Source organism: Vigna radiata, unplaced genomic scaffold (assembly GCF_000741045.1).
Source record: "Vigna radiata var. radiata cultivar VC1973A unplaced genomic scaffold, Vradiata_ver6 scaffold_264, whole genome shotgun sequence".
Lineage (NCBI taxonomy): Eukaryota > Viridiplantae > Streptophyta > Magnoliopsida > Fabales > Fabaceae > Vigna > Vigna radiata.
In genome coordinates, this window is record NW_014543984.1 from 260,545 (window position 1) to 273,645 (window position 13,101).

General features: G+C 35.2%; 2 protein-coding genes across 2 annotated transcripts; one reads left to right on the forward strand and one right to left on the reverse strand.

Annotated features, from left to right (window-relative positions):
* The first annotated feature begins 643 nt into the window (after positions 1 to 643).
* Positions 644 to 8,220, forward strand: LOC106755200 (plasma membrane ATPase 4). Its single transcript, XM_014637313.2, has 16 exons — positions 644 to 855; positions 3,517 to 3,636; positions 3,723 to 3,959; positions 4,049 to 4,810; positions 4,997 to 5,119; positions 5,200 to 5,304; positions 5,413 to 5,557; positions 5,668 to 5,832; positions 5,960 to 6,198; positions 6,287 to 6,319; positions 6,413 to 6,494; positions 6,585 to 6,745; positions 6,844 to 7,017; positions 7,183 to 7,365; positions 7,464 to 7,645; positions 7,735 to 8,220. The coding sequence occupies exons 1-16, from the start codon at positions 796 to 798 to the stop codon at positions 7,829 to 7,831; spliced, it is 2,868 nt and encodes a 955-aa protein (XP_014492799.1). The 5' UTR covers positions 644 to 795; the 3' UTR covers positions 7,832 to 8,220.
* Positions 8,221 to 11,698: 3,478 nt separating this feature from the next.
* On the reverse strand, positions 11,699 to 13,093 carry LOC106755207. Its single transcript, XM_014637322.2, has 3 exons — positions 13,078 to 13,093; positions 12,008 to 12,989; positions 11,699 to 11,928 (listed from the first exon to the last, which is right to left on the reverse strand). The coding sequence occupies exon 2, from the start codon at positions 12,660 to 12,662 to the stop codon at positions 12,045 to 12,047; it is 618 nt and encodes a 205-aa protein (XP_014492808.1). The 5' UTR covers positions 12,663 to 12,989; positions 13,078 to 13,093; the 3' UTR covers positions 11,699 to 11,928; positions 12,008 to 12,044.
* Positions 13,094 to 13,101: the final 8 nt, after the last annotated feature.

Here is a 13,101-nt window from a genome sequence, read left to right on the forward strand (position 1 = left end):
TGAGAAAGAATGTTAATTTTTTCATAAAGAATAGAAAAAAAAAATCTTATGCTATTTTAAATTCAGCTTTCGAGAAGCATTTAAATGTGAAAGAAGAAGGTGACTGACATGATAAAACTGCAAGGATTTTCAACCATATAGCAGTCTCTAATTTCTGCATCTTTTCCAATCATATCAACAATAATCTTATCTCACTTTTTTTTTCCATCATTTATTTTCTTCTCTCATAAAACAAATTAAAAAAAAAAGAAATTGTAACATATGTGGCAAGTAAAGTATATGATACTGAGGTGTAACATGATGCAGGCCACCTCAACATGGCTAGTACAGATAGTTGGGACCCCCAAATTGGGTAACATGCGCAATTGCTCTTTATAATTTATTTTATTCTATTCAATATTTTAAGTTAAATTAAATGTCATCATTATTTATTTTTTAACTACCATAATTTAATAATAAAGTAGCAGCATTTCCAAATTTTCAACTAAAAAACATCATAATCAGCAACATCAGCAGTAAGAACCGACAAGGCACCGGAAACAGGAGAGAGAGAGAGAGAGGTTGTATTTGTTTGCAGTCTTAATTGAGATTTGAGGCTCATTCATGTTGTGAAAGAGGATATATAAAGAGGTATGTGAGTCTCGCCATCCTTCATTCATTCACTTTCTTGGGGGCACTGAGTTCTTGTTCAGTCACCCTTTGATCTTTTTCATCCCTTTCTGGTTTTCTCAACCTGTTTCTGGTTTGCAGTGCATCTTCTTGTAAGGCCTTCAGCCTTTTTTCTCTTGGCTCATCATGGCTGGGGACAAAGGGAGCATCACTCTCGAAGAGATCAGGAATGAAACTGTTGATCTGGTATATATGCACACACCCTTTCAACCTCTTTGCTTTTCTCTCAGTTTTTCTCTCTCATTAATTCCTGTCTAGAGGGTTCAGTAAAAGAATATCAGAGAAAGACTGTTTCTTTTCTGTGTTTGCTTTGGTGGGTGGCGTGTGGCATCATGAATGAATGAAACAAGATGTTTGTTTTTGGTCGGCTTCAAAGTTTAATGCTTCCATATCAGAAAAAAAAAACTTGTAGTTATTTAGCTTTCATTTCTTGAATGGAATCACAACATGCATGTTTGGATTTCAGATGGGAGAGTTAAAAAAGACATTTTTACTTTCCGAACAATACGTATTTCTCTCTTTGTCTGTATATTAGAATTCTGAAATTTATTTTTTTTAAATCTGTCTACTTATCCTTTTCACCTTTGGGTCCATTTTTCTTTATAACTGGTCTGAGTGACAGTTTCAGAAAAAAAAAAAGTTATATTTTTTCAGCATATATGATATGATTTTCCTGACCTAACGTTTCATTGCTGAGAAAATCAAGGGGAGAAAGTTAAAAGTCAACAGAGGGGATTTCTGGGGAAGGTAACCTGCAAGGAGAGAGTTTTTGAATACTTGAATTGAACCGTTACTTTGAAGGAAAATTATAGCACTTAATTACAATCATGTAGTATTTATCTATTTTATTTTTTTGCCAAAAGTAAACATGCATGAAAGAGAGGGAGGGTTACATATTCATTTTGTTTTTTCTTTCCTTGTTGAAAACTTCCTTTGTTTGTGGTAGACCAAAATGTTAATTCTCCCTGGTCATACCTTAATTGCGGATCCAAACATGTGAGATACAGATAAGACATAGACTTCAACACGTCTATTGAAAATGAATTCATGTGTGTTCATATTAGTGTACAAAGAGGATTCATATATATATATATATATATATATATATATATATTCTCACTTTATTTATTAAAATTATTTAAAAGCTAAAAAATTTAAAAAGGGTCTTTAAAAAAAATTGTATAATCCACTAAAATGAATAATTTCGATCAATTTAATATGGTTTCGAAAATAAAAAGAATGGTTTTTTGATTGTTTTGTTATTTATATTATGAGCCCATCTATCATGTGTGTCTCTCTCTGTCTGTGCCTTGTTTGGTGGGAAGGAATTTAAAGTACTTTTTCCGTGGTACTTTGGCCTTTTAAAAATATTGTGTGGATCATGACCCTTGGGATTAACCGTTTTCATAGTAAGTCTCACATTCAACGGTTGTGACAGTGGGGGGTCCATGCTTTGTTTGGATTCATGAATGGGTTGGGTTGTGAGTTGACCATTTTGCCCTCATTATGGAGTTTCAACTTGTTAGTTGTCTATTACTATAATAATAGAATAAAGAAAGAAAAAAGTGATTTTTAATTAAATAGAGACCAAACGGACCCCAACTTGTGCAAGAAGGGAAAGCTGTTTTCAGGAGCCAATCACATGGACAGATAGCTGTACTGTCTACTCTGACACTTAATACTTTCCTCATAATATATTTATTTATTTTTTTCTGAAATAATTATGTCTTAAAACATTGATTAAATATTAAAGAGACTGAATAATTACTGTCAGATTCTTTCAGTTTACTTCACGTTTCAACTGTTCAAAATTTCTCACTTATATTATTTAATTTGACAGTTTCATGTTAAAGTTATGCTTGGAATAGAAAATGTTATTTTCATTAAATACTTAAAAGTGGCTTTCTATAGTACTTGTTTTTAATATTTTTTTGTTTATTGGGGTTTTTTAAGTAACATCTTTGAGACTTTTGCTTCATTAGGTTTTTTATTATTATTTGGCTGAGCAAGTTGTTCTGAAGTGGGGCTTTATTTAATAATTTTTTTAAAGATTAGGATTAGGATTTTGAGTTTGTAGTCAAAGGAAGCTGGTTCATATTCATATTGTTGTGTCCCTGTTGAAGCATGTGCAGCATTTGGCATGATTTGATTATAATTGGATACACAGTAGAGAAAAAAAAGTGATTTTGAAGATAACTCTTAAAAGATAAAATAAGACAAAGTTAATTTATAGTATATAAAAAATAACGAAACTCCATTATCCTATAAAACTATATACAAAATTAAGATTCCATTTTTTCTGAATAGATTTCCATGGGATAAAATTGAAAACAAGAAATTTAATTTATTTTAACCACTGATATATTCAATTCAACTCAGACTGCACAAGATAGATTTCGAACAAAGTACAATAATTTTGTTTGTCTTTGTAGTGTAGAGATAATGTGTATATGTTATTTGAAATTCAATTTTTCTTTTATCAAAATATTGTGGAGAAATCCAACTGTCTCACGCTACCACCGTCACCCATGTCTAATTATTATGGTTTTCTCTGTATGATTGTACTTGTATGCATGTGTGACGTTACCAAGTTTTGGAAACATAAAAAAAGATTGAAAGGAAATATGAATCCGATTGATTCATGATAAAATGAACAACAATATTTACTATTTACTGTAAGATGTAAATGTGTACAGAAGATCTAAGTTACGTGCAAGAATACTCCCTAATCGAAGAAAGGAAATGAAGGAAAACTTGAATTGATGGATGAAAAATCTTGGTTACATATTAATCTGTTAATTAAGGAGTTCATTTTGTTCTAACAACACTGTGTTAATGTGTTTATAGGAACGTATTCCGATTGAGGAAGTGTTTGAGCAATTGAAATGTACCAGGGAAGGTTTGTCCTCCACGGAAGGAGAGAACAGGCTTCAAATATTTGGACCCAACAAGCTAGAAGAAAAGAAGGTTCTTTCTTTATCTTTAATATGTTTAGATACAGTGATTGAGTATAATGTCTGATTGATAATAGTTGTAAATGTAATGATACACAGGAAAGCAAGTTTCTGAAATTTCTTGGGTTCATGTGGAATCCACTTTCATGGGTCATGGAGGCTGCAGCTATTATGGCAATTGCTCTTGCAAATGGTGAAGGGAAGCCTCCGGATTGGCAAGATTTTGTGGGTATTGTGTGTTTGTTGCTGATCAACTCCACTATCAGTTTCATTGAAGAAAACAATGCTGGAAATGCTGCTGCTGCTCTTATGGCTGGTCTTGCTCCTAAAACAAAGGTAATATACAATTGAAATTTGTGTCTGTTCTCTGCATTTTCGAGTTGTGGATGTTTTCGTGTCTCATAGACATGTGGACGCCTTTGCAGGTTCTTAGAGATGGTAAATGGAGTGAGCAAGAAGCTGCAATTCTTGTCCCGGGAGATATAATCAGCATCAAGTTAGGTGACATTATTCCTGCTGATGCTCGTCTTCTTGAGGGTGATCCTCTTATGGTTGATCAAGCAGCACTGACTGGGGAGTCACTTCCAGTTACTAAGCATCCAGGGCAAGAAGTGTTCTCTGGATCAACTTGTAAACAAGGAGAGATTGAAGCCGTTGTGATTGCCACTGGTGTGCACACATTCTTTGGAAAGGCAGCACACTTAGTGGATAGCACCAACCAAGTTGGACATTTCCAGAAGGTTCTTACTGCAATTGGGAACTTCTGCATCTGTTCCATTGCGGTTGGTATGCTGGCTGAGATCATAGTGATGTACCCAATTCAGCACCGCAAGTACAGGGATGGAATTGACAACCTGTTGGTTCTCTTGATTGGAGGTATCCCCATTGCTATGCCTACTGTGTTGTCTGTGACAATGGCCATTGGTTCTCACAAACTCTCTCAGCAAGGTGCCATCACCAAGAGAATGACTGCCATTGAAGAAATGGCAGGCATGGATGTCCTTTGCAGTGACAAAACAGGAACACTCACCCTCAACAAACTCACTGTTGACAAGAACTTAGTTGAGGTCTTTGCCAAGGGTGTCGACAAGGATCATGTCATCCTTCTTGCTGCCAGAGCAGCCAGGACTGAAAACCAGGATGCCATAGATGCTGCCATTGTTGGAATGCTGGCTGATCCTAAAGAGGTAAAAGCTTAGCCAAACATGACAAGAAGTTTCAGAAGCCATTTCTTTAGCATTTTGTTTTTGGATAATATCTTAAACAGATGCATTCTAAATATCTGTTCAATTTCATTATTTACTGTCATTGAGTTCATTATAGAAATATTCTGGCATGAATTGTGTGAACATATATATGTATGCCTTGTGCAGGCAAGGGCTGGCATAAGAGAGGTGCACTTTCTACCATTCAACCCTGTTGACAAGAGAACTGCTTTGACTTACATTGATGCGGATGGAAATTGGCACAGGGCAAGCAAAGGTGCTCCTGAGCAGGTAACCTTGATCAGTTTGTTCATAATTTGAGAGACTTATAGTTACTCCATTGGTGCTAATGTATTTATTTTGGTGAACAGATTATGTCCCTGTGTAACCTCAGGGATGATGCTAAGAAGAAGGTCCATGCTATCATTGACAAGTTTGCAGAAAGAGGGCTTCGTTCACTTGCTGTTGCTAGACAGGTTTTTATAGCTAGCTAGTCTTCATGTTTAAATTTTATATTTGCATATCTTCATTTCCCTTCACCAAAATAAAGCCTTGACAATGTTTACTCACTGATATTTGTACAGGAAGTTCCTGAGAAAACAAAAGAAAGTTCTGGTGGTCCATGGCAGTTTGTTGGTTTGTTGTCACTGTTTGATCCCCCAAGACATGACAGTGCTGAAACCATTCGCCGAGCTCTTAACCTTGGTGTAAATGTTAAGATGATTACTGGTAACTAATCTCCACCATTCCATTATCTGCAGGAAAATTATATTGGCAATAAAATACATTTGTTATCAGACATCCTTAATTTAAATCATGAATTTTGTTTTGCCCCTCAGGTGACCAACTTGCCATAGCTAAGGAAACAGGAAGGAGACTTGGAATGGGAACAAATATGTATCCATCTGCTTCATTGCTTGGACAAGACAAGGATGCAAGTATTGCCGCACTCCCTGTAGAAGAGCTGATTGAGAAGGCAGATGGATTTGCTGGTGTTTTTCCAGGTTTGTATTCTTGTATCAGCTCACTATTATCTTCTTATTGTTCCCTTCTGCCTCTGCTCATGTTCATTAGAATTGTGTAATGGATAGGTCATCATATCCTTATTATATTCTGTTTTCTGAACTACAGAGCACAAATATGAAATCGTGAAGAAGTTGCAAGAGAGGAAGCACATCTGTGGAATGACCGGCGATGGTGTTAATGACGCTCCTGCACTGAAGAAGGCTGATATTGGAATTGCTGTTGCCGATGCCACTGATGCTGCAAGAAGTGCTTCTGACATTGTCTTGACTGAACCTGGATTGAGTGTTATTATAAGTGCAGTCTTAACTAGCAGAGCTATTTTCCAAAGAATGAAGAACTATACGGTTTGTTACTTCTTTCCTGTTAGACTAGTCTTTTTTCCAGCTACGGTATTGAAAACTAACTCCCGGAACCGTTATCTTTTAATTTCAGATATATGCAGTATCTATCACAATCCGTATAGTGGTAAGTAGAGAGTGTTACTGTGATTAAATATGTAATTCATTACGTCAAAATAATAGGTATTGATCAGTTTGGATTTTCCGTTTCTCAATGCAGTTTGGCTTCATGTTCATTGCATTGATCTGGAAATTTGACTTCTCCCCTTTTATGGTTTTGATTATTGCTATCCTGAATGATGGTAAAATTCTTATTTATCTGAAATATACTTGATACCTTATTTTATGATTAGTGAGAACCGTGATCTAAAACAGTATTGTCAAACTATTAGGAACAATCATGACAATTTCAAAGGACAGGGTTAAACCATCTCCCCTACCTGATAGCTGGAAACTGAAAGAAATATTTGCTACTGGGATTGTGCTTGGAGGTTACTTGGCGCTGATGACTGTTATATTCTTCTGGGCAATGAAAGAGACTACTTTCTTCCCTGTAAGAAATATTTGCATTTCATGCTTCCTTATTGCAGTTCAATGTTCTTGTTTTGGCTCAAACGTCTGACACTATCCCTCCCTTCGTTGTCACTGAAGGATAAATTTGGAGTTAGACATATTCATGACAGTCCAGATGAAATGACAGCTGCTTTGTATCTACAAGTCAGTATAGTTAGCCAGGCTTTGATATTTGTAACCCGTTCACGCAGCTGGTCCTTTATTGAACGCCCTGGAATGTTGCTAGTGAGCGCTTTCGTTATTGCTCAGCTGGTAAGGACGATGATCTTACATCATATCTGCTAGAATTGGATTTATGGAACTGAAATGTGATCAAATTAGGATATGAATTGGTGATCAACTTAAGAGTGTTAATTGTTTCATTATAAGAATTATGAGAGAAGGTTGGAGTAATGTTTTGAGCTTATGGTCTTGCAGATTGCTACATTACTAGCAGTGTATGCAAACTGGGGCTTTGCAAGGATCAAAGGAGTTGGGTGGGGTTGGGCAGGAGTTATATGGCTCTACAGCATTGTCTTCTATGTCCCCCTTGACTTGATGAAGTTCGCCATCCGCTACATCTTGAGTGGCAAAGCTTGGTTGAATCTCCTAGAGAACAAGGTACTTTATGGTTTTTTTCACTTTTGCTTATTCTTTGACTGTGAAGTTTGTATGCATAGGTTTCAAATTTGATAATTGTTTCAAATTGTTGGTGACAGACTGCCTTCACCACCAAGAAAGACTATGGTAAAGAGGAGAGGGAAGCTCAATGGGCTCTTGCTCAGAGGACCCTTCATGGACTTCAACCACCAGAAACTTCTAGCATCTTCAATGAGAAGAGCAGTTATAGAGAACTGTCTGAGATTGCTGAGCAGGCCAAGAGAAGAGCTGAAGTTGCAAGGTAAGCAACCACATTTCGTAGCACGATTGATTCATTACTTGCCATGGAACTAATACATGAAATTTCTCTTTTTCACCTATCCTTTTTAGGCTTCGTGAGCTTCACACACTAAAGGGACATGTTGAGTCTGTGGTGAAGCTGAAAGGTTTGGACATTGACACAATCCAGCAGCATTACACCGTGTAATAAACAACACAAGAACGTTGTAGATAGCAAAAGGGCCAAAATTCAATGCTTTAAAGGAACGGAGAGACAAGGATAAGGCCAAACTATTTATGCTTACTAGGTAGGGAGAGGAAGCCTGTGATATATCCATCTCTCTCAGTCTGTTTATCTGTTCTTCATGTATTTTCAGATGTTTTAGTCTAAATTTTTGCTTTGATGCTTGGGGAAAAGTGGTGTTACCTTCAATCCTTGTTATTCATATACTTTTGAGTCCTTCCTCAACCAGGGTTGTAATGTTTGATTTGTCACTTTAAAGTGGCAGTGACTAGACAATTAGCTTATTGGGAATTTTGTGGTGGGAGAATAAGAGTTTATGGAATTTAACGGCATCATGCAAAATTTGAAACTTTGACTTGGTCTCAACAAAGACTTTTTTCATGTTATTTGGAAACACTAACACCAGAAAAAAAAATGCATTTCTAGGGAATGGAATAAATGCTACCAAATTTTCAAACAGTTTGAAGATATGTCTACCAATATCCATGGGGTGACTAATTAACGCTTTGAAAAAGTTGCTAGCTGGTACTTTTGATCTTCTTTCATTGAAGTTAACTTACAAACAAACTCTAAAAAGTCAAGGTTCAGAACATGACTTTGAAAAACTGAGATGAGGCAATGGTGTCCCAAAAGAGGACAAAAATCTAGGAATGGGATCCTCATAATGCCAGTCAAAAGCAAATTTGGTAACTATTTATCATTAAGCTACCTTTCTCGCAGAGCTTAAACACTAAATACAAGAAAACAGCAGCTATCAAGATCACGATTGTAAAAATAAAATATGTCATGCCCGAAGAGAAACTGTAAACATATGAACAAGCATATTGGTAATGAAAAAATAAAGGGGAGGAGGCTGAATGCATTTAAAGTTATCATTGATTATAAATTAACTCAGGGAATTTCACTTTATTTTTGTTTAATCGCTGTTATTAGTGGCCTTGCCCTGCAGAATAGTTAATGCTTTCAACGCTTGGAATCATAAGATGACCTATCTCCACCGATGTCATCTGCTCATTTTTTAGAGCGATTCTAACTGTTTTATATTTTCATTAAAGTAGCTTAAAATTGGTTTAGATGACCTTAATTTTTATAAACATTTGCCCCGTGAAACTTATTGGTTGCTCTGCACAAGTTAAAATACATTAGTATTATTTGACATTTATTTTCATAATGATAATATACTCAATCTATTAAACAATGTATCATTCAATATTAAATAGTTTATAAGATATTTGTATGTTTTAAATATTATTATTATTATTATATATGTTTGGGTCGTGATATGATAGGATTTTGTTTTCAACCCTTATGCTTTGAGTTGTGATCATATCTCTCGGCAGATTTGTGTTCTGCATGCCTTCTAAGTTAAAAGTCGTATTTGCACATCATCATCTTAAATAGGCCAATGAGATTCAATGATTAAGTGGATAAATTGTATTGCCTTTCTTTAGCACGTGTATGTCCTAAGAATGCTGCTGATCAATCTGGCAATAACAGTGGTATCAATCTGGATGCCTTTCTTGAGAAGAAATATAGTTCAATGTCTATGCCATAAGAATTTGCCTCAATCAATTAATATTTATGTTGAATGGTTATTGTGGAACATGTTCATTGTGCCTAGAACAATTGTAAGTTGAATCGGAATGTTCTTGATTGAGTACAATGACAGAATTGAATTTATATAATCAGAGTTTGGCAGATTTTAGTTTCATGACAAACAATTCTGTTTTACTTTATGATATTTTTATTCCTGATCAGATACTTTTTTTCTTTATAATATTTATATCCCCTATTTGAGAAAAAATTTAACTGGTTGATATGTGTATATGTTTATAGGGTGCTTAGTATAGCAGTGTTTCTCCTACCACCTTCTCTTTTTGATAATTCAACAATTCATACCGTACTTTGTTTAATCGTGATGTTTTCTACCTGCATATGAATATGGTATTTAATCATTTCTGTCTTATTATGCCTTCTTTATATCTATAAATTGTTAATCTTTGATTTATCCTGTCTAAACATGAATTTTTTTTTGTAGGTTTGGTAAAGACATAGCGAGCAATAAACGGGACCTCTTGGCATGACACTTTTTAAGGCCTTCGTATGAACCTTTTTTCATAATTATGGGCTGATACGAAAACATATTTTTGGATTTGAAGAGGAGTCAACTTAAGAGTTTGTACTGTTTATAAGCTTATATTAGATTTTGTGCTCTTAAGTCTTATTCTATAGGGTNTACGGTTTGTGCTCAACCTAACNTTTTCTTCATGTTATAGTTTAGTTTCAACTAAATCAAGTAGATAAAGGTTGCACGCAGCATGCTATTAGTTTTGTGAATTGAATGACCAAAATTTCCACCCTAGTGGTCCTATACCAGACGTTGAAGATAGAATTTGAATTTAAAGTATTGTTGCAGTTAGTTCGGAATAAGTTTTAAATATTTAAAGTTGTTTTTTATTTTTAAGTTGTTTTCAATTTTTAAGTATAAACAGTTAATATTGCTTGTATAAATGTACCTGAGAAGTAAAATATAAATGAATAAATGAAGGAGTAAATTATCTTCAATAATTGTTTCAACATGGTACTACTTTGTCTTTGCTGTCTGCGGGTGGCCATGGCCATCGACAGCTCCTAAAAATCTCTTCTTTTTTCTTGAATTTTTTATTGGATTTTTTCTTCTTGAATTCTTCTTGAATCTTTCCTTTTTGGAGCAACTTTTTGAATTCATTTTCTTGAATCTTTTCTTCTTCAATATTTAATCAATCATCTTCTTGAACTCTTTCTCTTATATTATTTTAATTCTTTTACTTGAATCATCTCTTTCTTGAAGTTTTTTTTACGTGAATCTTTTTTTTTTTTAATTTCTTCTCCATCTACTCTTGTTCTTGAATTTTTCTTCTTGGCTTTCTTGTTATTGAATCTTTTGATCTTGAATTTTTTTTTTCTTAGAATCTTCTCTTGCTTAATCTTGTGTTCTTCAATTATTCTTTTTCTTTGACTTGCTGTTTCCTTGTGGATGTGCCGTTGGCATTCCTCTTCTCTATTTCATTATCTTGACCTTGGCTCATTGTGGGAGGATGGTTTGTTGAAGATGGACAGAAAACCCAATAAAAAAGTGTTGCAGCTTCTGTATTTGGTATTCTTGATCGAAATCACAAAGTGATTACTTTGGATTCACATCGGAACAAGTGATGGGAGAGATTGAATTTAAAAATGTTAGTTTCGACTCCATGATGCAGCGGTTTATTCGCCTTGAATCTGCCCATCAAATTTGGGATGTAGCTCTCAGCACATTCTACCCGATAAAACTTGCCTCTTCGAAATGAACCAACAATCTTTCTCCACCAAACACCCCTCTTTGTATTGGACTATCCCCTCTCCTCAAACTAATGTTGTGTATGAAGGTAATTCTTGGCTATGATGTTAGACGTGAAAGGGTGTTTGTAGAAGTCATTAACACGTTGGACATGAGTGATATTCATGCGCCATGAGGGGAGTGTTGAAGATAAAATTTGAATTTAAATTATTGTTACACTTAGTTAAGAATAAGTTTTAAATATTTAAAATTTTTCTATTTTTAAGTTGTTTCCTATTTGTAAGTATAAGCTGTTAATATTGCTTATATAAATGTACCTCAACTGAGAAGGAAAATATGAATGAATAAATGAGAGAATTATTTCCCATAATTGTTTCACCAACAGAAAATGTCAACATCTCTCTTTCTCATGCGGGACATTATCCAAGTAGCACTTTTTTCTTTTGGGAAACGTATGATAATTCCTTTTTCAGAAAACTGGCTAAAGATTTATCTGGGGGCTCAAAATTGAAGGATTTCATGGTACTCTCACTAAAAAGTTGTTTAGAAATATCAGTTGATTTGAACATGCAGTTTATTGAATTAAGTTGTACAAGTAATACTACTCATTAATTTTATTTATAAATTACAGAAAATTATTAAATTAGATGGAGGTGGTGTGGTCCACTTGCATTGGCAAATGCATGTAGGGGAAGATGAGCAACTGCACGCAACATCATAATGGACAGCAATCAGTATCAGCCACCTAGCAAAAGAGGAAAAGGTTCAGAAGAAGGGGTCCACAAATTACAGAGAGTAGAAGGGTATCAGGTCAAAGAGCTTACCACACACGTGCCTTTCATTCAGCCTAGCCTCTCCATATCACCTTGCCTCTTTGATTTGTTGCACGAAACTGCTATATGTCGATGTTCTTATTATGCTCACCCCGAATCCAAGTAATGTATTAAACGGTTTCGGCAGACTTAAAGATCTGCCACTTTCTTTTACCTGCCATGCAACCATGATTTTAAACCTTGTCAGACCGGTGGCTATGTTGTTTAGGAAGTCGGAACATCTTTGGTCGTACATCACAACCACTCTATGCGGTCCAACTAACCGATACTGATGGTTTAGTTTCATTCTAACTCTGTCAGTTATACCTTTACCCTCACAATCACTTATAACGATGTCAAATTCATGAGCATTAACTTCTCCAACGAGTACGAAGCACCAAATGAAGCCATATACGGGGGAAGGTGGAGCAGAAGAGAGATTTATAATTACAGAATACTTTGCTGACTGCTTGTACTCCAACCATTCTGGAAATCTGCTTCCTGGATAGCAGTAAAAGGCTTGATAAGAATCATAATTCTTTTCATAATCGTTGTAATTTTGAAAATCATCTTGCTTTGGCGCACATAGGTGTTGGTTTGCAAATTTCATAACGTTGATTCGTGCATTCAACCCAATAGCCTCTAGGGAAGGTTTATCCATGTTCATGCAATGGTCGAACGAAACCTTCTTTCTGTTTTCCTTTGTTTGTTCAACTGCCGTAGAATGGAAGAATACAGTCTTCAATGATCTGCAGTTTCTAGCATATAGAGTTTGCAGTGAAAGAGGAAGCTCTGGTATTCTTAGAAGCTCCTGGCAAAAGTTTACGTTTAGATATAACAGTTTTGTATTGTTGGCGAAGGATGAAGGTAACCTGGTTAATCTGTAACAACACTCGAGGTTCAGTACTTCAATATTTGTGGCTTTTGATAAATCTGGCAGCTCTTTCAAGCTACGTGACAATCTGAGGTCAAGTTCCTTTAAATTCACCAGATTCTGTAATAAAATAAAGCAAAAATCTCAGTAGAGTTAAATCAATTTCTTGTTGCCTGAATTAGCAAAGAATTATGAGACTCATATTTACCTTCACTCCATCCCAAAGTTTTTC

Bases quoted from the DNA above. Each gene is read 5' to 3' on its own strand.
- LOC106755200 (XM_014637313.2), top strand. From the start codon at position 796: ATGGCTGGGGACAAAGGGAGCATCACTCTCGAAGAGATCAGGAATGAA. The intron at 3,637-3,722 runs GTTCTTTCTTTA...AATGATACACAG, and splicing joins ACAAGCTAGAAGAAAAGAAG to GAAAGCAAGTTTCTGAAATT. The intron at 6,320-6,412 runs GTAAGTAGAGAG...TTCTCAATGCAG, and splicing joins CTATCACAATCCGTATAGTG to TTTGGCTTCATGTTCATTGC.
- LOC106755207 (XM_014637322.2), bottom strand. From the start codon at position 12,662: ATGAACATGGATAAACCTTCCCTAGAGGCTATTGGGTTGAATGCACGA.